The sequence below is a fragment of the Mytilus edulis genome, chromosome 9, assembly GCF_963676685.1.
Source record: "Mytilus edulis chromosome 9, xbMytEdul2.2, whole genome shotgun sequence".
Classification (NCBI taxonomy): domain Eukaryota; kingdom Metazoa; phylum Mollusca; class Bivalvia; order Mytilida; family Mytilidae; genus Mytilus; species Mytilus edulis.
Window position 1 is genome coordinate 25776042 of NC_092352.1, and position 25095 is coordinate 25801136.

The 25095-nt window shown below is 32.6% G+C and overlaps 2 protein-coding genes across 8 annotated transcripts in view; both read left to right on the top strand.

Moving 5' to 3' along the window:
• The window catches only part of LOC139487902 (protein flightless-1 homolog), a 46454-nt gene extending 36257 nt beyond the window's left edge, over positions 1 to 10197 (top strand). For all 7 annotated transcript variants that reach the window (XM_071273114.1, XM_071273117.1, XM_071273118.1 and 4 more), the window contains 5 exons: positions 540 to 663; positions 1468 to 1557; positions 2691 to 2783; positions 7143 to 7256; positions 7880 to 10197. In XM_071273114.1, coding sequence (XP_071129215.1) covers positions 540 to 663; positions 1468 to 1557; positions 2691 to 2783; positions 7143 to 7256; positions 7880 to 8014 — 556 coding nt within the window. In that variant the 3' untranslated portion in view covers positions 8015 to 10197. The remainder of the gene's footprint in view (positions 1 to 539; positions 664 to 1467; positions 1558 to 2690; positions 2784 to 7142; positions 7257 to 7879) is intronic.
• Positions 10198 to 13681: 3484 nt separating this feature from the next.
• Positions 13682 to 22629, top strand: LOC139487904 (uncharacterized). Its single transcript, XM_071273121.1, has 5 exons — positions 13682 to 14013; positions 15533 to 15703; positions 18017 to 18277; positions 19785 to 20044; positions 21204 to 22629. Exons 1-5 carry the CDS (start codon positions 13706 to 13708, stop codon positions 21836 to 21838), a joined length of 1635 nt encoding a protein of 544 aa, XP_071129222.1. The 5' UTR covers positions 13682 to 13705; the 3' UTR covers positions 21839 to 22629.
• Positions 22630 to 25095: the final 2466 nt, after the last annotated feature.

The following is a 25095-nucleotide window of genomic DNA, read 5'->3' on the forward strand; positions in this document are numbered from 1 at the left end:
GTGTCCATTGTTTAATATTCACATAGACCAAGGTGAGCGACACAGGCTCTTTAGAGCCTCTAGTTTTCAAAAGTTTTCAAATTTCGAATTTTGAAAAGTTTCAAAAAGAAATCTTCAATTGCACAGTATTCTGCAATAGATTTGTAAGATTTTTGACCACATTAATTTTGTGACAAAAACCTCTATTATGTCAAAAATTGGATCACAATCCAAATTCAGACAGAATCAAGCTTGAATGTTGTGACCAAATTTGCCCCAACTGTTCAGGGTTCAACCACTGGGATCGTATAAAACTTCGCCCTGCGAAGCACCTGGTTTCTCATATTTCAGATACGATTTTACATTATTTTTTTTTAACTATTTGGACAAAGACTGGAATTTCATTTCTTAGGTAGCAAACTGCAACATTATTGGAAAAAAATTAGTAAGTGATGATGTCATAAAGTAATGTTCCAGTTTTCTTCCATTATGGATAGAAACATTTTGCCAAACCCTGTATTACAAACAGTTCAATGTTTTGGATACATATTTAATTACAGTTTTATACTGATGGTGCCATTTGACAGTGAAGATTTGAAGGGTGTTGTATATGTGTGGATAGGTGGTAAGGCAGAACATGAAGAAGCAACTCTGGCAGAAAAGATAGCTTATATGATGTATGCTGTAAGTAAAAATATCATATTGATTGACTTTTTCCACAATTATATTTCACCACGTACTTGGTCTTGTTGTCAAGTGCTTTCCTAAAGAGCAGGGAGTCTTGGTACATAGAAATTAAACATTATAAATGTTGCCTTGGCCCAGGTTAAAAATGAATATACCAAATATCTTTGTAAGCTGTCTGTCCTATATGAATGTTGTAGCTACCAGGTTATTATATCTGCTAAATAGTTTTATGAAAAGAATGAAATTGTAAATTTATATAGATTCTACCACTGCATCGAGTGTGATACGATATTTATCCACTTGAGACAGTTAAATTTTCAAATTTAAAACGTTAGGCTTGCCGAGCGTTTTTTTTTAAATATTTAAAATTTAACTGTCGAGAGTGGATAAGTATTGTATTACACGAGATTTGTTTGTTGAATCTGTTTCTATAATGATTTTCAAACAATATGCAGGCAAAATTATTCCTTCTTTAAGAATGATCTGCAAAAAGATGTGTTCTTTCTATGTGACGTCATCAGGCATGGTCGCCTTTTTTCATGCCGTCACAATAGGAAATTCAGAGGAAAGCAAGAAAAATTTGACGTCATAATTGGATTTTAACCAAAGTTAAACTGAGATCAAACGAACCACACATTGATTAATTTTTTTTATACAATGGGTGCAGAAAGGGATAAATTCACAACGAATTAGAGAAATTTTGATATTTAATACACTGTAAAATATAAACTACTGTTTTTATGAAAACTAGAATGCATATTCTTAAAATTCTTAGGAATGTTTCATTATTTCTATTTTTAGGATAATTACACTGTACAGATGATAAATGAGCGAGAAGAACCAGAAAACTTTTTCTGGGTTGGAATAGGTGGTAAAAAACCATATGAACATGTAAGTTTTATCTTTTATGAATACTTTGGTTTCGTTATTATTTGTGGAGTACTGATTTTGTTGATTTTGTGAATAAAGAATATTCAACGAAGTAAATAGTTTCTGTAGACTTGTACACAACCTTTTGTAAAACAGGAAATTTAATATCCTTGGAAAATATAATGCCCCTTGTATGCATGAAAAACTGGTGTTTGCCTAATGAATATTTTGATCAAAAGGTCCCATTTGGTTTTTACAGTAAAAAAATAAAAATATAATCACCTGCATTATATCTTTCCAGTATATTATTATTAAAATTTGATTGTTTTCACTGAAAAATTGCTTTAAAAGTATTTATGCATAAATAATACCGGCGGAGGTCATTTGAGTGCATTGATAGGACATTTTAGCGAAAAAAAAGACGTTTGAGCGCCAGAATTTTAACTCATTATAGCGAAAAATTAAAATTGTCAAAGCCCATTTTAGCGAAATATTTTTAACCCTTTTTAGTAAATAAATTATAAAATGTTTAATAGACTCAAGACAGCACAATATAAAACAATATAAAACTTTTCAATTAAAATACAGACCTAAAAGTCTAAAAGGCTAAATCACATGTTAAAAGTCTGTTCTAGCCTGGTTTAACTCGTGTACGGAGGATGTGGCGTTCAATCTGTTGTTCATCAGCTTCATGATTGTGGGTGTTCGTTTGCTTTATGATAATAGATGCTTTCTTGTCTGTCCTTAATCTAGTTTTGCAGTCTTTTGTCTGTTTATTTTATATCGGAATCCATCACAAATTAAACTTTTTTTTTCCTTTGTTCGTTTTAACAACTTGTATTTCCATGATAAAAATATAAACAACTTTAACATCAAACCAATATAAATTACTGTTCATGGTATATATAGTAAGGTGAGCATTATTCAACTAGGTAAATTTTTTCGCTAAAATGGGCTATCGAAAATACAGGTGAGCGGATTAATCCGGCGCTTAAATGGGCTCTAATGTAGGCGCTCAAATGTCCCCTACTAGTTTTAATTTTTCGCTCAAATGTCTTGCGACCAATAATACATTGTTGATCAGGTGACATAACTAGACATTGAAAGGTTTTATTCAATGTGTTATGTTAATAAAATTCTCTGTTTATTTATAGGACAATTCATTTATGAACTGTGCAAGATTGTTTAGATGTTCCAATGAGAAAGGATATTTTACAGTCTCAGAAAAATGTGCAGACTTTTGTCAGGTGAGATATTAAATAAACTAGAGGCTCTAAAGAGCCTGTGTTGCTCACCTTGGTCTATGTGAATATTAAACAAGGGAAGCAGATGGATTCATGACAAAATTGTGTTTTGGTGATGGTGATGTGTTTGTACATCTTACTTTACTGAACATTCTTGCTGCTTACAATTATCTCTATCTATAATGTACTTGGCCCAGTAGTTTCAGTGGAAAATGTTAGTTAAAATTTACAAATTTGATGAAAATTGTTAAAAATTGACTATAAAGGACTATAACTCCTTAGGGGTCAATTGACCATTTCCGTCATGTTGACTTATTTGTAAATCTTACTTTGCTGAACATTATTGGTGTTAACAGTTTATCTCTATCAATAATAATATTCAAGATAATAACCAAAAACAGCAAAATTTCCTTAAAATGACCAATTCAGGGGCAGCAACCCAACAACGGGTTGATCGATTCATCTGAAAATTTCAGGGCAGATAGATCTTGACCTGATAAACAATTTTACCCTGTCAGATTTGCTCTAAATGCTTTGGTTTTTGAGTAATGAGCTAAAAACTGCATTTTACCCCTATGTTCTATTTTTAGCAGCGGTGGCCATCTTGGTTGGTTGGCCTGGTCTCCGGACACATTTTTAAACTAGATACACCAACAATGATTGTGGCCAAGTTTGGATTAATTTGGCCCAGTAGTTTCAGAGGAGATTTTTGTAAAAGATTACTAAAGTTTACGAAAAATGGTTAAAAATTGATTATAAAGGGCAATAACGCCTAAAGGGGTCAACTGACTATTTCGGTCATGTTGACTTATTTGTAGATCTTACTTTGCTGAACATTATTGCTGTTTACAGTTTATCTCTATCTAAAATAATATTCAAGATAATAACCAAAAACAGCACAATTTCCTTAAAATTACCAATTCAGGGGCAGCAACCCAACAAAGGGTTGTCCGATTCATCTGAAAATTTCAGGGCAGATAGATCTTGACCTGATAAACAATTTTACCCTGTCAGATTTGCTCTGAATGCTTTGGTTTTTAACCGGATTTTTGTGACAAAAATGTCAGTTATTGATTTGGGGATGTACGGCGGGCGTGCGGGCGGGCGGGCGGCAATCAAATGTTGTCCGTGCATTAACTCATGAACCGTTAAACCAAAGCTTTTAAAATTTTAATATGTTGTTACTGACAACTAAATGAAGGTCAAGTTCAATAATGGCGATTTTGTCTTTTACCGTTCAGGAGTTATGGTTCTTGAAAGATTGAAAATTGGAGTTTCCAGTCGTGTCTGTGCATTTACGCATGAACTGTTCTACCTTAGCTTCGCAAATTTAAATATGTTGTTACTGATGACAAAATGGAGGTCAAGTTAAATAATGGCGATTTTGACTTTTACCGTTCAGGAGTTATGGTTCTTGAAAGATTGAAAATTGGAGTTTCCAGTCGTGTCCGTGCATTTACGCATGAACTGTTCTACCTTAGCTTCGCAAATTTTAATATGTTGTTACTGATGACAAAATGGAGGTCAAGTTCAATAATGACGATTTTGACTTTTACCGTTCAGGAGTTATGGTTCTTGAAAGATTGAAAAATGGTGTTTCCAGTCGTGTCCGTGCATTTACGCATGAACTGTGTCCGTGCATTTTCTCATGAATCATTCAACCAAAGCTTTTGAAATTTTTATATGTTGTTACTGATGGCAAATTAGAGGTCAAGTTCAATAATGATGATTTTGACTTTTACCGTTCAGGAGTTATGGTTCTTGAAAGATTGAAAATTGGAGTTTCCAGTCGTGTCCGTGCATTTACGCATGAACTGTTCTACCTTAGCTTCGCAAATTTTAATATGTTGTTACTGTTGACAAAATGGAGGTCAAGTTCAATAATGACGATTTTGACTTTTACCGTTCAGGAGTTATGGTTCTTGAAAGATTGAAAAATGGTGTTTCCAGTCGTGTCCGTGCATTTACGCATGAACTGTGTCCGTGCATTTTCTCATGATTCATTCAACCAAAGCTTTTGAAATTTTTATATGTTGTTACTGATGGCAAATTAGAGGTCAAGTTCAATAATGATGATTTTGACTTTTACTGTTCAGGAGTTATGGTTCTTGAAAGATTGTGAAATGACGTTTCCATTCACGTTGTTGCATTTACTCATGAATCATTCAATCTAAGCTTTTCAAATTTTAAGATGTTGATACTGATGACAAAATGGAGGTTAAATTTGATATTGACGATTTTCACTTTCACCATTCATCAGTAATGGTTCTTGTGATATTGCCAGGACACAAATAAATATTAATAAATACGGTTTGCTGTCGTTGTGACAGCCTCTTGTTGAGTTATGAGCCAAAACTGCATTTTACCCCTATGTTCTATTTTTAGCAGTGGCGGCCATCTTGGTTTCGATGGCCCGGTCACCAGACACATTTTTAAACTAGATACACCAATGATGATTGTGGCTAAGTTTGTATTAATTTGGCCCAGTAGTTTCAGAGGAGAAGATTTTTGGGATACGATTGCTTTCAAGCAATCTGTAGACTTATACCGGTGGCTCAGAGCATTTCCTTCACGTCAATCGTTTTATTCTAAACATTAAGGAACATCTCGGATTCTTATGATTGTCTTGCTTTAAAAGGTAAAAACAAACAAAGGGTTTGAACTTAAACAACTTTCCTATAATGTTCTTTTCATAATCTTCATGTTTAATAATTCCCTTGACTTATATGCGTGTTTTTAACAACACGGAAAATCAGAATTAAGCAGTAATTTATATTTAGTATATTTATAAATTTAGAAACATGTCAGAGGGAATTCCCAGTTTTGGTCAAATGCAAGAGTTCTCGGAATTCCGATCAATCTATTTCTGTCATATAAGAACTGAAGTGGAGTTTTACTTATATGTTACCGTTATGAAACTGATATTTGAGATTGTAATAGAGAACCATCTAGGTCGTTTAATAAACATTTAATATACGTTCTTGCTTCAGGGTTTGTTTTGGAAATTATGCGCATGCGTATAGTTTTCTTGAACTCAAGGGGTTTTAGATTGAATGGTTGCTCTAGATTCCCCACTCAATTAATTGATTTATAACTCATGTGATCTTTTCTATATATGTCCGCTATTGAGGGTTATTGTTGTGGCATAATTTTAAATCATATGCATCATTTAAATTAAAATAAAAATCGTCCACATCGTAGAACACCCCTTTCGGCGAAATGGAGTCTTCCATATTATCGTATCGAGTTGTCTCCCTTTCGGAAGTAACTTCCGTGAATTCTGATATCGAGTATTAGCTCGTTCTGTCAATAAACGTCGTATTATATTAAAAACGAATGCAGTTTAAACCGATAAATGTGTAAGGAAAGGAGTCATGATCACTGACCCAAAAGAAATTAAATATTTAAAGAGTTAGGAATGGGGTGCCTCCTAGAAATAACGTAGGAAAATAGGTGATAAGATAATAAGATAATGTACGACGTGAAATACCTTCTCTCACTCCGAGTCTCGGTGACTGCTGTGGAAAGTAAACTTGGAATTGATAGTACAAAAATAAAACACAATAGGTCTAATTACATTGTTTATACACTTTTATCCGGGATTGGCTATTTTGTAACTATTTTACATGTGCAGTAAAAATTAGTTTTAAAAATAATATTATCCAGCTACATGTATTATACATCGGTGTCAATGAAACAACGGCAATCGTATCCCTCAGAGCAATCTGCTCTTTGATTGTAAAAGATTACTAAAATTTACGAAAAATGGTTAAAAATTGACTATAAAGGGCAATAACGCCTAAAGGGGTCAACTGATCATTTCGGTCATGTTGACTTATTTGTAGATCTTACTTTGCTGAACATTATTGCTGTTTACAGTTTATCTCATCTAAAATAATATTCAAGATAATAACCAAAAACAGCACAATTTCCTTAAAATTACCAATTCAGGGGCAGCATCCCAACATTAGGTTGTCCGATTCATCTGAAAATTTCAGGGCAAATAGATCCTTACCTGATAAACAATTTTACCCGTTGTCAGATTTGCTCTCAATGCTTTGGTTTTTGAGTTATAAGCCAAAAACTGCATTTTACCCCAATGTTCTTTTTTTAGCCATGGCGGCCATCTTGTTTGGTTGGCCGGGTCACCAGACACATTTTTTTTAACTAGATACCCCAATGATGATTGTGGCCAAGTTTGGATTAATTTGGCCCAGTAGTTTCAGAGGAGAAGATTGTTGTAAAAGTTAACGACGACAGACGCCAGCTCAAGCTCAATTATTGTTCTTTCTAAGAGAACGAGAAAGATTATCAACAGCATGCACATATTTCACAAATGAACTTTTCTGACTGCTTTTGTAGGATGATTTAGCAGATGATGATGGTATGATATTAGATAATGGTGAACAAGTTTTCCTTTGGGTTGGTAAAAAGACCAGTGATGTAGAAATCAAATTAACATTTAAAAGTGCACAGGTAATTATTCTGATCATTTCTTTCAATTTTTACTGTATATTTGATAACATTATGAATAGTCAAAATTATTTTGTCTCACTATATAATTTTACAGAATGCCATATTAGGGCATATTATTCCCATGACAGCAATGCTTTCTTTTTGTATAAAGGTTGATGTTTCAGTAGATAGAAGAGCTATATAATCTATATATGATATAAAGATTTCTTATTAGACAAATTTTCTGTTTGTGTCTGTGATCTCCATGCATTGTACTTGCCTCTTGTGAAGGGGATTGTTAAAACTGGTGGGTCAACCAAAGACTTGAAAATAAGAAGTTTCTTTGCTAATCTCACAGCTTTTATGGAAATACTGGTCAGTTAAGAGTCTGAAAAATATATCATGACTATGAACCTTTAAACTAGCACGTTAAATATCCAGCAGTGTGTCAAATAAGTACAAAGCAGGATGAATATTATTATTAGATTATGTTCTCCTCCTGATGTGCATGCTATATTAACTTGATTTATAACACAAACCCACCATTGTTATAGATTTTAAATAGTATGAATAGTATTTTGTCCAATGTTATTTCACACAATGTAACATTGACATATATATTCATTACTACCTTTCTGTTACAGGTTTATATTCAGCATCTAAGGAACAAACAACCAGACAAGCCAAGGAAGCTTTTACTTGCCATGAAGTACAAAGAACATAAGAAGTTTACCAAGTGTTTCCATGGCTGGGGTCTTTACAAGGAGCCAATTGAATAAATATAAGCTAATGTGATATCTTAATAACTGTCTTCCATGATACTTATTTATTATCTTGCTGTCCCATATATGCTCATATATGATAACTTGCAGCTTGTTTATGATAACTTGATGCTTGTTTATGATAACTTGAGATTGCTTGATCCAATTCTTTTAAAGTTTTTAATATGTTGTTTCTCATGACAAAACAGAGGTCACAACAGATTTTAGTGATTAACATTTTAGTTGTTTATGAGTTATTGCCCTTGATTGTTTCAACAATGCAACTAATATATGTAAGAAATATCAAGTTTTCCGTCATGTTGATAAGTCTCTTGTTACGATCATTTATTGTAACAATTTTTCATGGTGACACAATTATGAAAAATTTGATAGTTTCAGTGTTTCAGTAAATACTTACCGGTATTATACTTTGTTTATCCTTCCGTTCTACTTTTGCAACTGCTCCTGAATTGCCTTACAGAATTTTGATAAAATTATTTTTGGAGTTTTCATTTGACATGACATGGAATTTGCCTTATTTTACAAACTATACTTATTTGTATCCTCTCCTACTAAATCCCTGATCAGATTTTTCTCTGAAATTTCACCAGATAATACATTGAGAGCTTCCTATTTAAAAAAAATTCTAATCTTTTTTTTAACTTTTGGGGTTTCCTTAAGCTAATCATGGATTTTTTTTAAGGATTACCTATTTTGTATCTGTAACTCCTAAACTCTTTATTTGAATTTATTGAAACTTTTTCTGAATCATGACATTGTGCATATTTGGTTTGATGATTCAAATAATGATGGTGGTTATTCTAAACAAATTATAGACTTTACCTTTTACTCATTTTGTGGAAGATGATTTTCTCACAGTAACTCTAGTTTTGAATAGATTGCCAAATACACAGAACCAATGTTTGTTTTTTAAATGTTAGAAGTAGTCTTTACTGCTGTTTAAGATATGAAAACATAATACATTCTAACTATATAATGACCAATTGCTAAAAAATGTGTTCAAGTCAAGATTTGTTTTTTTCAAAAATTTCAAAATGGCTCATTACTTATGTATACAATAAAAGAAGCATTGTGTGAATGGTGCTTTTAAGCTGACATATAATTATTGCTTTGTAATTTTCAGCTTCTTCCAAAATTTAATGTGTTTTCAAATTAAGTCTCAAAACATTTTATGTACCATTTTTAAATTAATATGATTAATTTCATAGGGTATGTTTTTAAGCAAATTATATTTAAAGGACCTATAATCTTTGATTTAGGTATTTGACGCTTAGTATTTGCTTTTTACTTTTACGTAAATTTATAATATGACATAATAAAATTAACGGTACCAATTTTCTTGCACATAAGCGTTATTATAAATCTATGTAAAATTAGTATTTCTTTAGGTATGAAATTTCACTATTAAAAATACCCACAAATGCTATGACAAGTACCCTTTGTAAATATGAATAAATGTACTTTTAAAAATACAGTAAATAAGTAGTGGTGTAGATTTCCATAAACAGTAAAATCTTAATTTGCACTTGCATAGAGATAATAACTCACATATATGAAGGATAATGGTTTTCAGTATTTTTCATATCTAAAAACTTTTATACTAGTAAATGAAATTAGAAAATCTTTAGAGTCAATTTATGCCCAAAAGTTATAGTTTCCTGCTTCTTGACCTACCCCAACACTTTTTGTGGATATTTTTTGGTGTGACACCTTTATTAGTCTAACATCTGCAATTTATTTTCCAAAATTAAAACTATTTACCTACCTTCCTTATTTTTTTTCTGCCAGGAAGCAGGGAACAACTACTGTAAATTTAAAAATTATTCGATGTTTTTATTATTGTAAAATTGTTATCACAACAATTTTAACTCACATTTTGGAATTTTTTGTATGAAAGAAGAGGGATTATTGTCAGAATCAAAAGATAATAATTGCATTTTGATCTAAAAATGACAAAATAGCAATAATAAATGCATGCTATGGTTCTTGAGCATTAAGCTTAATGTAGAATACCATACTTTACAATATTTAATGGTGAAGTGCAATACATGTCTGTATCAGTGTGTGTTTGTGTTTGAAGGATTGTTTGTATTACCTGTTACTATGTTATAAATGTCATCCTTCAATATTCTCATTCCATTTTATGATAAAATGGCTGAATAAATTAATATAAATATCTAGAACTTGTCTGTTTTTATTGCTGATCTTTGATAATGTTTTGCTTAACACATCATTTTGGGGGTAAAGACTGCACAAAAACTATTGAATCCCTGTAGTCACTGGCTTGTTAACATATGAGCTGTGTCAGATACAAATTGATCTTATGCAAGTTCACATATACATGTACATGAACTCAATTTTTAAACAGTTATAGACTTTGCACAGAGATATTTCTAATTGGTTAACAGATTTTTAAAAATTTTTGGTGTTTTAACGCCACTTTTAATCACCGCCTTTGGGATATTTTGTGGCGACCAGTTTTTATTTGGTGGAGGAAGCCTGAGTGCCCAGAGAAAACCACTGACCTTCGATAGCAAAACTGACAATCCTAGTCAATTAAGATTGGAGTCAAGTGCAGCCGAACCAGCAGGGTTCGAAATCACAAGCTCAGTGTTGACTGGCTAGTGATTACAGTATTAACTACCTAGGCCACTCTGCCACCGAGGCCCCTTTAGTTAACAGATGTACTGATAACCATTTGCATATTAAAGGTTGAATTCTATCTAATGCAGCTTATTTTCTCTTACCATGATTTTCATCCAGGTTAATCTATTAACATAGCAATTAAAGAAAAAAGTGACAGGGAAAAAATGGTAGCCAAACAAGTTCTATCTACATTAAAGAAAAAATAACAACAAGATGTATTCACCCTGAAAAATGGAGAAACAAAATTTGTTGACCTATTCTGGAGTAATTGCTCTTGAAATATCCATATTTTTTTTTGCAGTTTCTGGCTGTTGTGAAAAAATATAGGAGATAGGTTAAAAGTGTTAATTGCAAGTTTGTTTGGCATTTTTTTTCTGTTATCTAAAAATATAGCAGCTAGGTTAAACATCTTAATTGCTTAAATGATAAGCAACACAAAAAGTGGTAATAGATTGTGTATTTAAAATCAAATTAGCTAATTAGCAAAGTGGAATTTTTTCCACAGGTGAGCAATACAGGCGTGTACCTCTTGTCTTGAAATTGATGGTATTCTACCAATATTTGTGTGCCAACCTAATTCCTGATATTGATTCCCAAAACTAGCTAAATGAATATTCATACAGTTTTCTTTAATAGACGAGAGTTTATACAAAATTCCAAGCTTTAAAACTAGACGAGTAAAGAAAAGAATTATTTTAACACATACAAACAGTCGGAAACCAGGTTGAAATAGAACAAAAGAATCGAAGCTCTTTGTTAGAGAAGGCGATAAATGTTTACTGTATTGTTTACTATAGTGACAAAATTTTTAAAGTTGATAGAAATAAACAAAATTTATTTTAAAAACACCATTTGCATAAGTTTTCAATTTATCTAGAACATAGTTAAGCAGAACAATTAGATATCAAGTCGACGACATGGGTATCTTTCAAGTTGGATGAAGAAAATGCATAACCTCCGATTTTTATGAAAAAATTACCACGGACGGAAAACATATCAATCTATTAGTTCAGTAGTTTTCGTGTCTGCCCTTCCATTATGTGACTGAAGAAAAAAAAATTCCAAAAAATGGGTAACAATTGTATAGAAAAGAGAAAATCGAGTGCACCTTTTCTATTTCTGTTATTGCGTGTTTGAGTTGAGTATTTTGTCTTGATATCGTACAAAGTAAGAATATTTCATACATCGTCTCGCTTCAGATTCTATCATTTTTATATATTAAAGCTACAGGTTGACTTTATAACACAAAAAAATCACAGTACTAAAAGATGAAATATATGGGTCATGTGAAATACCTATCTAATGAGTCACAAAAACAGAGAAGGTGTGTTCGAATAGCTATTTTTTTACTGAACGTACTTGACGACAGTCTTTCAAGTTGGATGATGAAAATGCATATCTTCGAAAAATTCTATTTTTTTGTGTGTGATAACTAGGGTTTATAGTCTTCATACACTAAAAAAAATCTAGTCTGCCCTTCCACGAAATATTTTTTTTTAAATGTTTATGAATTTTCGAAAATTCCACCTGACAACCGATCAGACAATAGTTTAAGTTGAATCAATGCAGACAAGATTATTAACTGATGCTCATTAGCTAGTTGATACATTTGTCTTTTAAAATACAACTGACATATAAGGATCGTAATGGTGCAATGTGGATAAATTAATCGGTTTCCAAGAGCAATATTTGTAACGCGTCATCCCTACAATGGCTTCAATTTCTACGATTGTGAAAATGAATTCTAATGCAACAACGTTTGTAACGTTCATTTTGATTGGATAACGCCACTTTCTTACATGGCATCAATTGACAATTGATGTTATGGGACGTACGCGCAAGCGCAGACGGCATATGACAGATTTTAAATACATGTTTTAACGTTGTTTTCTGTCAGTTTCATTAGAATGGAGATAACAATATTGTATTTTAAGCTCCGACGGCATCAATTTTGGATTTGATGGTCGCAAATACCCGTTTACTGTCTCCGCTAACGCGTCGCCAGTAAACTTAATTTGCGACCATCAAATCCCCAATTGATGCCGTCGGAGTTTAAAATACAATACAGTTATCTCCTAACTGGCGTAATGGGGAGATAGTTTTGACGAAGTAGACTCCTGACTGCAAACAAAGACTGACACCATCTCAACATTTCCTTAAGGGAAAAATATTGCAGTATGTCTACAGACAGCCACTAATAAGGTTCTTCACTCAAGACAGGCATATGGAAATATGTTGGGACTTATGTAGCAACACTCAAAATCTCTGGCTTTAAATATTGAGCAGTTAGATAATATAATTGACATATAATGATTACAATAAAAGTCCGTCTAGTCGTGCAATCCTATGATACTGGTGGCAGTGGTAACAAAATAAATATGCAGGTAAAAGAATGTTTATGATAAATTATCAAGAATGTTCACACTTGCTAAAAGTTATATATAAATATAGGCTGCGTAACTACAATCCCCTTCCCTTTCATGAATTAGACCTACCGAATTAGACTATTTATTAGATTTGTTATAACATGAACAACACGACGGGTGCCACATGAGGAGCAGTATCTGCTTACCCTTCGGGAGCACCCGAGATAACCCACAGTTTTTGGTGGAGTTCATGTTGCTTAGTCTTTAGTTTTTTATGTTGTGTCATGTGTACTATTGTTGTCTGTTTGTCTTTTTCATTTTTAGCCATGGCGCTGTCAGTTTATTTTTCGATTTATGAGTTTGACTGTCCCTCTGATATCTTTCGCCCTTCTTTTAAATATTATAGTAGCCACAGTACCTTTGTTACATGTCAAAGAAAATATTTCTACGTCTCAGACGCATTTTGCAAATATCTAACTCTCTTACTGTTAGCTTAAAAATAGTGTATTGTCCACTTGTTTATTTCATCTGATATGACATAATGCGATATCATGTAACTAATCATATACAAGTACCAATTATCATTTATTGTTATTTATAGTTGCACGAGATGCATAAATACATGACAGATTACCGCAAACACCTTAATTCATTCTTTCATTGTAATGAAAACACTATGTTACAAGTCAAAATGTTCAGATTTTTTCTGTTATATTCTGTCGTTGCCTGTCTTAATGGTCAACTAAATGTCCAAATCGACAAAGTATTGAAGGAAACTTTTGATTGCAAGTTTAAATCTAACAAAACCGTAGGTCTGACGGTGTCTGTTGTCAGATCTGATAAAGTTTTGTTCGTTGGAGGATATGGCTTTGTAAATATAAAAAAGAAGACGCCTGTGACAGGGGATACACTTTTTCAAGTAGCATCACTATCAAAAGCATTCGCAAGTGTTCTGCTTACAAAGCTTATAGAAGAGAAGACAAAGTAAGTTACTAGATAATTAAGTCAATTTGAGAAGATTTTTTTTAAGTTAATGATCATTGGTCTTCATTTTGTCTCGAATAGCCATATGTTAATTTGAAACTACCGTTTAAAACGATGTAAAGATATGCACATTCAGACAGCAGTTTGTCGTAGCCTTACCAAACGGTGACCTATAGTTGTTAATGTCTGTGTCATTTTGGTATCTTGTGGACAGTTGTCTCATTGGCAATCATACCACATTTTCTTTTTTATATTGTACTGTCCTTTGCATGAAGATTTGAAGACGGCATTAATTGTTGATTTTGATTTACTGAAATATTTGCTTTTTTTTTTAACTGAAATAACAAGAAACCCAATTAAGATTATATTTCTAATAAAATGAATTGATTTTTCCTTTCCGAAACAGACAATATAAAATACCTACTGCAGCACATTCTGAATATTCGTATATTCTTTGCTAATTTAATAATTAGTGCCTTTTCCGAAGGGAAAAGCTAACACTGTATCAATTGAACTTCTCGGATTTGAAATCTGCAATGTGGGCAGAACCGTGATAAAGGTCGGAAATGTGGACTGCCACTCGTACAAAGAGGGTTTGTTCGAGGGAAAAACTAAAAACAGATATTTTGCCTTCAATATACAAACTATGATAGTATACTGTAGATAGCTGCATTTATTCACCAACCACCCTTCGCATGTAAATCTTTATTACATTTATTGTGCAAACATCATAAAAAGTTGGCAAGCAAGTAAACCTCACCTTTGTATCTGAAGTTATATAACAACTCTTATTTATGACAACGATAGTTCTGTTACGCGCTAAAGGCCGATGTTTATATACATTTTTCTGGTGTTAAAAGATCTTGTAACTCATAAATCCTTTCAGGTTATAAAACATTTTATTATGAATTTGTCTTTGATTTGGCTTTAAACCAATCTTTATTTGATGTTATGATCACCATGCAATAGCTTATCAATGAAATGTGCTTAATGAGATATGACTATGGAACTCAGACAATCATGAAAAGGCCAGTAAAAAAACTAACATAACCCACCATTTTGCTTAAAATGTCCAGGACCAAGTCAGGACTATGACTGTTGTTATCAAATAGTTGGTTTTTTATGTAAGTTGGCGTTTGCTTTTGTTGTATTTCAGTGTTCCTGTTGTTCCTTTGTTTCCCTCTTTAATAGTTTATGTATTTCCCTCGGTTTTAGTTTGTTTTCCGGATATGTTTTCTCTGAGTCTCAATCGAATAATTACGTTTGAACACCGATATACTTATATTGCCTTTATTAGTATATGTTTCGTTAACGGACGATGAAAACATACGACGGATGCAAAGTGACGGGAAGAGTCACACTTGACCTATTGGCCAGGTGAGTTAAAAACGCCATATTCTGAAAATTCATAATAAATTGAATTGGAAAATTATTTATGATATATCATTTTGACAAGGTCAGTTGATGAAATGTACGACACTGTAATCGTTTATGAATTTAACATAATTCCATATAACAGCTATACCTTGGACACAAAACTAAAGAAAATTCTACCCGGAAAGAAAATTTTCTACGACAGTTTAAGATCCGACTACGTCACACTACGAGATTTGCTGTCCCACAAACTAGGTATCCCGAAACATAATGAGATGAGATTTGACACTGAACTAACCCGGAAAAATCTAGTAGCGTAAGTATAACTATGCTAAAGAAAAAATGACAGACAGCAAAATACCACTTCAAGTATTTAATCAAGCTTTACCTGTTAATAAAGTACATAAAATTTCAGAGGATTGTAACACAATTCCTTATTGCAGTCCTAAGTATGAAATCGTCCAAATTATAGTTGTATATTGTTATTCTGAACTTTTCCCCAAAATTGATTGTCTTTACGATCATAAAAATTCTAATGTGTCAATAAAGGTTTTGATTTTGTAAATACAGTCAAACATGCTTAAAAGACTACCTGTATTAAGCAAAACCCTGTTTTGAAAGACCACCAATTTTAGATCAATTTGAAGTATATTTTATTTAAATTGAACCTGTATTTTAAAAAAGACCACCTGTCCTTAGAGACAACCTTTTTGCTCTCCCTTAAGTGGTCTCTTAAAACAGGTTTAACTGTATTGCCGGTATTTTTAATAACCATTCTGTTAAAGAACAAATTCCTGTCTATTTTGATAATACTGAACTCCTTCTAATTTGTTATGTTTACAAAATATCTACCCGGAACTATGTGTAAAAAGTAAAATCACAAAAATACTGAACTCAGAGGAAAATCAATTCGGAAAGTCCCATAATCACATGGCAAAATCAAATAACAAAACGCATCAAAAACGAATGGACAAGAACTGTCATATTCCTGACTTGGTACAGGCATTTTCAAATGTAGAAAATGGTGGATGGAACCTGGTTTTATAGCTAGCTAAACCTCTCACTTGTATGACAGTCCCATCAAATTCCGTTACATTGTCACCGATGCGTGTACAAAACAAACAGACACAATAGTTAAAAATGTCAAAAATAGGGGTACAGCAGTCAACATTGTGTTATCATCTTAATAACTATAAAAACAACAAATGTAACGATCTATATTTTGATATCAGTACCAATACACTCTATATTTTGATATCAGTACCAATACACTCATGAAATTACAGTCATGAAATTGCAGTAATTCCGAATACATTTTTGGCCCCAGTTCCCATGTTATAACATGAGACCTTAACATCGTTCATGACGTAGAGTTCAAATCATTGCTCAGCTACATATTGTCCCCGTCAATTGTTAATCGGAAATAAATAAATTTGGCGTTTTTACTGTCTTCTGATTGGTTAAAATTATTAGTTTTATTTTCAATGTTGTCAATTTTGATGGCGACACGCCCACTCTGACGTTGTGTAATCATACGCCAACATGTGTGTACGTTGTTATTGTTAATATAAATAATATAAAAAGTTCTTTGAGCCTTATTTTTGATAGAAATTTATTTATAATGAATGGCAATAATTTATTTTGCTTTTATTGAACCATAAAACTAATTTTTGACTCTTCACATTTTACATAATCCGCTTCGCGGATTATTCAATGTGAAGAGTCAAAAATTAGTTTTATGGTTCAATAAAATCAAAATAAATAATAGCCATACATCAATGAGTGTCGTAACTTCATCCACGACTTGCTCCATGCTTACTGCTCACAATGAATAAACGAGTAAAGACTGACAATAAACTCATCATAGATACCAGGATTGAAATTTTATATTTGCACCAGACGCGCGTTTCGTCTACAAAAGACTCATCAGTAAAAGAGGGCAAAAGATACCAGAGGGACAGTCAAACTCATAGCTGGAATAAAGTGACAACGCCATGGCTAAAAAATAAAAATAAAACCAGACAAATAATAGTACACAAGACATAACATAGAAAACTAATTATATATATATATATAAAGACCAAGCAACACGAACCCCACCAAAAACTTGGGGTGATTTCAGGTACGAAATTGAAGAGCATTTAGGACCAAAAATTCCTAAAAGTTTTGCCAAATAAAGCTAAGGTAATATATTCCTGAGATAAAAAAAAAAGCTTTAGTATTTCAATTTCGAAAATTCAAAGTTTTGTTAACAATTACCATATCATTGATAATTCATGTCAACACAGAAGTGCTGACTATGGGGCTGGTGATACCCTCGAAGGAATCCTTAGATTCTTTTATCAATTCAGTAATAATAAATAGTTTATATTCGTATAAATCTTTTTGGCAAATTCTATATAATAATCCGTGATTGTATGCAAGGTTTATAACATTTAAAACAGAAGTTTTATAAATTAAAAATCATTTAAAACAAGAATGAAATTATAAAAAAATCACACATACTATCATCTCTGACATTTACGTACATTTGGACTATGGCGGATAGTCGTATCATTGTCAATCATCCCACATCTTCTTAAATTTAAATAAAAAAAGGAAGATAAAAGAAACATGCTCTATTTTTCAGTCGACTTAAATATCTGAAACCAGAGGGTGTTTTTAGAAGTAGTTACATGTATAATAGTTTGATGTATGGAGTCGTCACTCACCTTGCTGAGATAATAGGGGAAGATACATGGGAGAACCTAGTAACCAAGCACATATTTGAACCTTTAGAAATGAAAACATCAACATTTGCTTCAACAGTAGACCGAAAAAATATTTTGCTGGCAAAAGGATACGTGGAATATTACGGTGGACTCCATCCTGTCGAATATAACTTTACAAGGCAAGTATTATCATTTATTCATGAAATTTGAAAAAAAACCGAAATGACGCATGTAAAACAATTCAACCGAGAAAACTAACGGCCTGATTTATGTACAAAAGAATGGACGAAAAACAAATATGATATACATCATCAAACGACAACCATTAAGTTACAGGCTCTTTACTTGGGACAGGCACATACAGTATGTTGCGGTTGTAAAACTAGTATGAACTTTCCCCCTAACCTGGGACAGTGCTGTAACAGTACAACAAAAGAACGGTAAATAAAAGAGCTAAAAAGGTAAATAAAAGTTATCAAAGGTACCAGGCATATCATTTGATATGCCAGACGCGCGTTTCGTCTACATATAAGACTCATCATTGACGCTCAGATCAAAATAGTTTGAAAGCCAAAACAAGTACAAAGTTGAAGAGCAATGAGGACCCAACATCCCAAAAAGTTGTGCCAAATACAGCTAAGGTAATCTTTGCCTGGGATAAGAAAATCCTTAGTATTTTGAGTAATTCATACTTTTGCAAACAGTAAATTTATAAAAATGAACATATCATTGATATTCATGTCAACACCGAAGTGCTGACTACTGGGCTGGTGATACCTTCGGGGACGTAACGTTCCCACCAATGGCATCGACCCAATTGTGTAAATAGTTATCAAAGGTACCAGGCTTATAATTTGAAACGTCAGACGCGCGTTTCGTCTACACAAGACTCGTCAGTACAAAGAGATAAAATGGTGTGGAAATAAACACACACACAGGAAAAGTTGCAACATATGTTTTTCATTTGTTTTCATAACATATGAAAAATATTTGTTAAACATATAAACATTATGTTGCAATTTTTTCAAAGTACAAGATAATATTCCAGATTTTATGATATACAAATGAAGGGTCTATGAAAGTCGTTACTGATTTAACAGTTTGTTTTGACTGTCCCTTTGGTATCTTTCGTCCCTCTTTTAGCCATTAGCAAATACTGTACGTCAACATATAATCATTTTCATAACAGCGTTGATAAGACCACCATTTCTTGACGCGCTCAGGGTATCAACTGATTGGGTCAGATTAGGAAAACGTTCGTCTGTCACTCCAACTTGTCATATTGTACGTATTATAGACATTTAAACTATGGGGTCGCCAAAGGTTCAAAACGACTAAATAAAATAATACGAATAAATAGCAAAGGACTAAACCTTGTTTGTTGATTTCGATGTTGAATACTCAAACTTTCTTTTTTCTTCTTCTCGTGCACCTGCATGTTCTTAACTCTTTTATTATATTCAAATTCCCACTGGAAGGGCTCTGACAGACTGCGATAGCGTAAAACATCGATAGCCGATGACAAGCAAGTTAAAGGTAAATGATTCGGTATGTTTACCAAAATTAGTATTGCGGTTGTCTACGCTGTTATGAAAATGATTTTTAAGTTTATAAAATGTGAATGGAATAAAAACTGAACGTTGAGCAATTAGATATTTACTTGTTGAAAAACATTATCTCTTTCAGGCAATATGCTGAAATATGTGGATCAGGGTGCGTACTTTCTACTGCCAATGACATGTCTAAGTGGACACGTTTCTTTCTAAATGGAGGAAGGCTTCAAGGCGGTACCAGATTGATTTCAGAACAGGCCTTTATAGACATAACTACTCCTGTTAATACCATACCCTATACCTACACTCACAAATACTTCTCAAAACCAGACATTCCGGTCACGAATATTCAAAGCAACTATGCACTGGGTTGGAGAATCGGATATTATAGAGGCAAGTATTCCGAGAAATTGTGTCATTGGGACAGAGAAAAATATTGAACAAGTTTGTATATTGCACATTCAAATACTACTTAATTGATACCTTTATATACCATATCTTATAATCTCTTTATATGAATCTGCTAAAAGCGTTAGAGAAATTATATTTGTGTTACTTTTGTCTGTCCCATACACGACCAACAGTTCAGTTAATTAATTATAAATTTGAAAACGAAATAAAAGTCATGTCGGATGCGCTCGTCAAAATGAGACATATTTTTGGCATTTATCATGTTCGTCATTCTAATAATATATATCCTGATAGATTGATTGATTGTTTATTAATACCCAGCGGCAAATATTAAAAAAAATAACATTTTATCAAATATAAATATACCCTGCTTTAATAATTGGTGAGCAGTCTTATTTACACCTACCCATAAAGTTTACCTATTGCTACATTTAACATTGTTCCTGTTATGTGTGCCCTTTGTAATATAGAATAGTGAAATTTCATACAGTAACGCGCTTCGATGATATCCTCTGATATTTAGTAGAAATCAATTTCTAAACTCAGGTGGATTTGACATATTTTAAATCACTAAAATAGGAGCCTCGATGGTGGAATGGTCTAAATGGTTCATCTAATGTATCACTAGCTTGTTAACACCGAGTCTTTCAGTGCAAACCCAGTTTGAACCCCACATGTGGCCACACACACACACAAGTCTCTGTGTCTGTGTAATTGGAAGGTGCTTTCGACTCCAACCCAAATAAATAGGGTTAACAATTTTCCTGTCGAAAGTTGTGGTTCTCTGGACACTCCAGCTTCTTCTAAAAATATGGCCACCATGATATGACCAACAGTGCTGAACGTGGCGTTATTTTAAACACCAACAAGCAAGCAATCAGAGAGTGGCGAAAGATACCAGAGGGACAGTCAAACTCATAAATCGAAAATAAACTGACAACGCCATGGCTAAAAATGAAAAAGACAAACAGACTAACTATGACTTAGTGATGACAAAAGCTAACATCAGTGTGTGATCTAGAGATAATTAAATTAAGCAGCAATCAAATGCTTTGTAATATCAACTAATATCACAATACTCAACCTATAGATATTATAAAACATTCCACTCTAAAGTTCATCTCAATTTTCCTTGTTTTAGGGTACAGAATGGTTGTCCACACTGGCTCAACATGGGGATATAGAGCAATGATATCCTGGTACCCTGAGGCTGATATTGGCATTTTTGTAGCATTTACTGGAAATGATCCAAATTATTTGTACAGACTAACATTACATAATTATATATTTGATGTGTACACTGGTCACATCCCATATCTAAATACATCAACCATATGTACTTATCCTGAACCATGGTTAAAAGCTGACATACCACAAGTAAAACCTAGCTACCCAAAACACAGAAATACAACAAGAGGACAGAAAGAATACATTGGGACGTATAAAAATAAAGCCTATGGTAAAATTAATATTGACAAACACACAGAGAAGAATAAACTGAAATTGATATATGGTTATTTGACATTTGTGCTCTATCCTTCAAAAACTAAGGATGAGTTTTATGGCGACACTACAGGAATATCTCTAAAATCGTTTGATTTTTACAAATTCAAATTTAAATTCAACAATGATAAGGTGACCTTGAAAGCCTCCAGCTTTCATGAACAGCCTACCTTCCTCAAAAGGGGAAAACTGTACAACGACGCTTATCCTATGTATACAACTTCTATGAATCTTCCTGTTGTGATCTTATGTATCTGTTTGACATTGGTTTGAATCAGACATCTGATTTTGTTTTTGTTTTAATGGAACATTAGAAGTGATCATCTGACGATGAATAAGTTATATATAGGTACTAACTTGAATTGGGGTATTAATTACAATTTAAATGAGTTCATTATGTTTATTTCATATTTAAATATAAAAAAGAAGATGTGGTATGATTGCCAATGAGACAACTATCCACAAAAGACCAAAATGACACAGACATTAACAACTATAGGTTTAGTTATGTTGCCTTCTGGCTTGTTTTTAATTGTCTTTGAGTTAATCGGTACTGATCATAGCTAATAATAAGGATTAAATTGTCAGCTAACAAAAAAAATCATAGATTTTTCTTAATGGAATACACCTATATGTGATCGTATTGAAAGATTGTTAATACATATATGTTACAAATAGTTAAGATTAAGATTAATGTCATTCAAATATACAATCAGATATTATAGCTTGCTATTCGGTGTGAGTCCAGGCTCCATTTTGAAGGCCGTACCTTAACCTATAATGGTTTACTTTTTATAAATTGTAACTTGGATGGAGGATTTCCTCATTGGCACTCATATCGCATCTTTCTATATGTATGGAAAAATAATTGAATTTGTAAACAAACATGTTGTCTTCTCATGAACATCTTAACAAAAAATCACCATGAAAAGATTTAGAAAGTATACAAGGACGGGTTCCATTACATCCTACAACGGTTAGGAAGAGTTTTCCTTAAAAGTGATTTTTATTTTTGTTTGAACATATATTGTACTAAAAATATATTTTCATAAAACATATATATATAAATATTTGTTTGTTCCCTTTATAATTTTTTTTTCATGCATATATAATTAGAATACAGCTTGGTGATAATATACATTGGTAATATTGTTTATCATCTGACAAATAAAATGAAAATAAAACACATTACATAATTGCATGCGACTGGTGCGCTTTTTCTGATTTACCTTCACCAGGAACGCTCAAAGCCGAATATTTACCAAGGATTGGTATGTGGTCTGTATTAATGCTAACGTACTACCTAATTCTGAAGCATGAAAATAAATCATTAAAAAAATCTGAGGCATGTTATCTTAAAAATGAAATGTCGTTATTATAAAAGAAAAATGGTGTGCATAGTGGTGCATATCTTTGATTGTTGAGTCAGTATGTCATAAACATTTAAAAAGGATACCAATTACAAGTCATCTGCTTCAAATCTTTTTCTGTGTGACATAACTTACTGCACTTGCATATTTGAAATAAAAAAGGCAGTTGATAATCAAAGTGCTTGTACATTTGTAATATGAAATGTATATATGACAAAGGGCATTTAACAAGCAACAATCAAGCAATGAGACGTTGTCTAAATTGTGGTTCGTGTTGCTTAGTTTTTAGTTTTTGATGTTGTGTCTTCTGTACTGTTTTTTGTCTGCTTGTCCTTTCAATCTATGAGTTTGACTGGTACTCTGGTATCTTTTGTCCCTCTTTTGCACAAATACAAGTCTCTGTATAGCACGGATTCAATAAGAACTAGAGGCTCTAAAGATCCGGTGTAACTAACCGTAATCCCTACAAAGGACAATCTCAAACATTATAGACGATAATAGAATTCATGACAAAAATCTCTGTTTTGTTGATCTTGTATTGCTTGTCATTTAGTCTGTTGAGTTTATCTCTGTCTTCTTTGATTTTTGCTCAAAACACAAAAGTGGGTAAAAAAATCTTAATTTAAGGTCAATCACATCCATAAAAAGTAATAGCTTACTGGATATATCGCCACATTGGACTTGTTAGTAGATTTTTCCTTGCTGATAATTTTTGTGATTTGAATTGTTTTATTTACCTATTATAATTTTAATCATATAACAAAACGCAAAAACAAAATGATCAAAAATCGTCATTTAAATGCAATAATTGAAATATGGAGTATTTGGAAATTTATTTACATTTAGACTTTATTGTCGATCTCGTCTTTTGCCGATCCTTTTTGCTTATTCATGTTCCTATCTAGATTGGTGAAAATCTGCATTAAAGGAAAATATTTCTAATAAGGAATTGACTGACGAGTTCGACCATAAGAATTATTTGCAGAAATTGTGTTCCCGATAATTTCTGCAATTTAAAGTTGCTACTATTTATCTCTATAATTGACAAGTATAAAAACCAGTAAAATTTGTTATTTAAGGGAAATTACTCCTAAACGAATCGTCTGACAGTTTTGACATATATATAAGATAATTAGTAGAGCTCAACATTCTGAACATTTTCGTTCCGTCAGATTTTCTCTATTTATAACGGGTTTCAAAATAATAGACTAAACTTGAATTTTATACCTACACAAAAACATTCTGTCTGTCAGGAAAGCTGTATTCCTCCAAAAAAGACACAAACACATTTATTTACGGATTAAGACTATTGGTCATTTGGCTTAGATAAAACAACCATTGGGGTAGGGGATAAAATGGCGAGGCAACAATACAATGCCCAATACAAACATACTTACATAGTCTTTCATTGGTTTATACTAAAAATTAACGTTTAAATGTATTAAGTTTACCTAAAAATAGGACGAAAAATACCAGAGGGACAGTCAAACTCATAGATCGAAAATAAACTGACAACGCCATGGCCAAGAAGTAAAAATAAAAACAAACAGACAAATAATAGTACACAAGACACCATAGAAAACTAGAAACTAAACAACACGAACCCAACCAAAAACTAGGGGGAGTGATCTCAGGTGTACAGGAAGGTTAAGCAGGTCCTGCTCCACATGTGGCACCCGTCGTGTTGCTCAGGTTATTACAAACCCGATAAATAGTCTAATTCGGTAGGTTACATTCGTGAAAAGGGAAGGGGATTGTAGTTACTACATAAAGAACATATCACCTGTAAAACGAATATTCCACAGCGGAAAAACAACTCGGGATGGCTTCCGTGAAATTTTAGAAAGTATAATTTCAACTTCACCATTTGGAACTAAAATTATGTCATAATATTTGGCACTTTTTTTTAAGCAATTTGAACTTTTTTCAATATGAAGAATGAGTTAAACATCTAGACTTACACTGTTGTGTAGATTACTATGATTATGATATCTAAACTTGTTGTATAGTAGTATAAAAATGTCTTAGGGTCTTACCGAAAAGCTACTGTGTTATATTTATCATATGGTCATGCAATATAATACATGAATTTACGCGCTGCTCTATATTGACACATAATCTAATATGTTCAAAATACGTAAGTTTAATGCAATTAGTTAT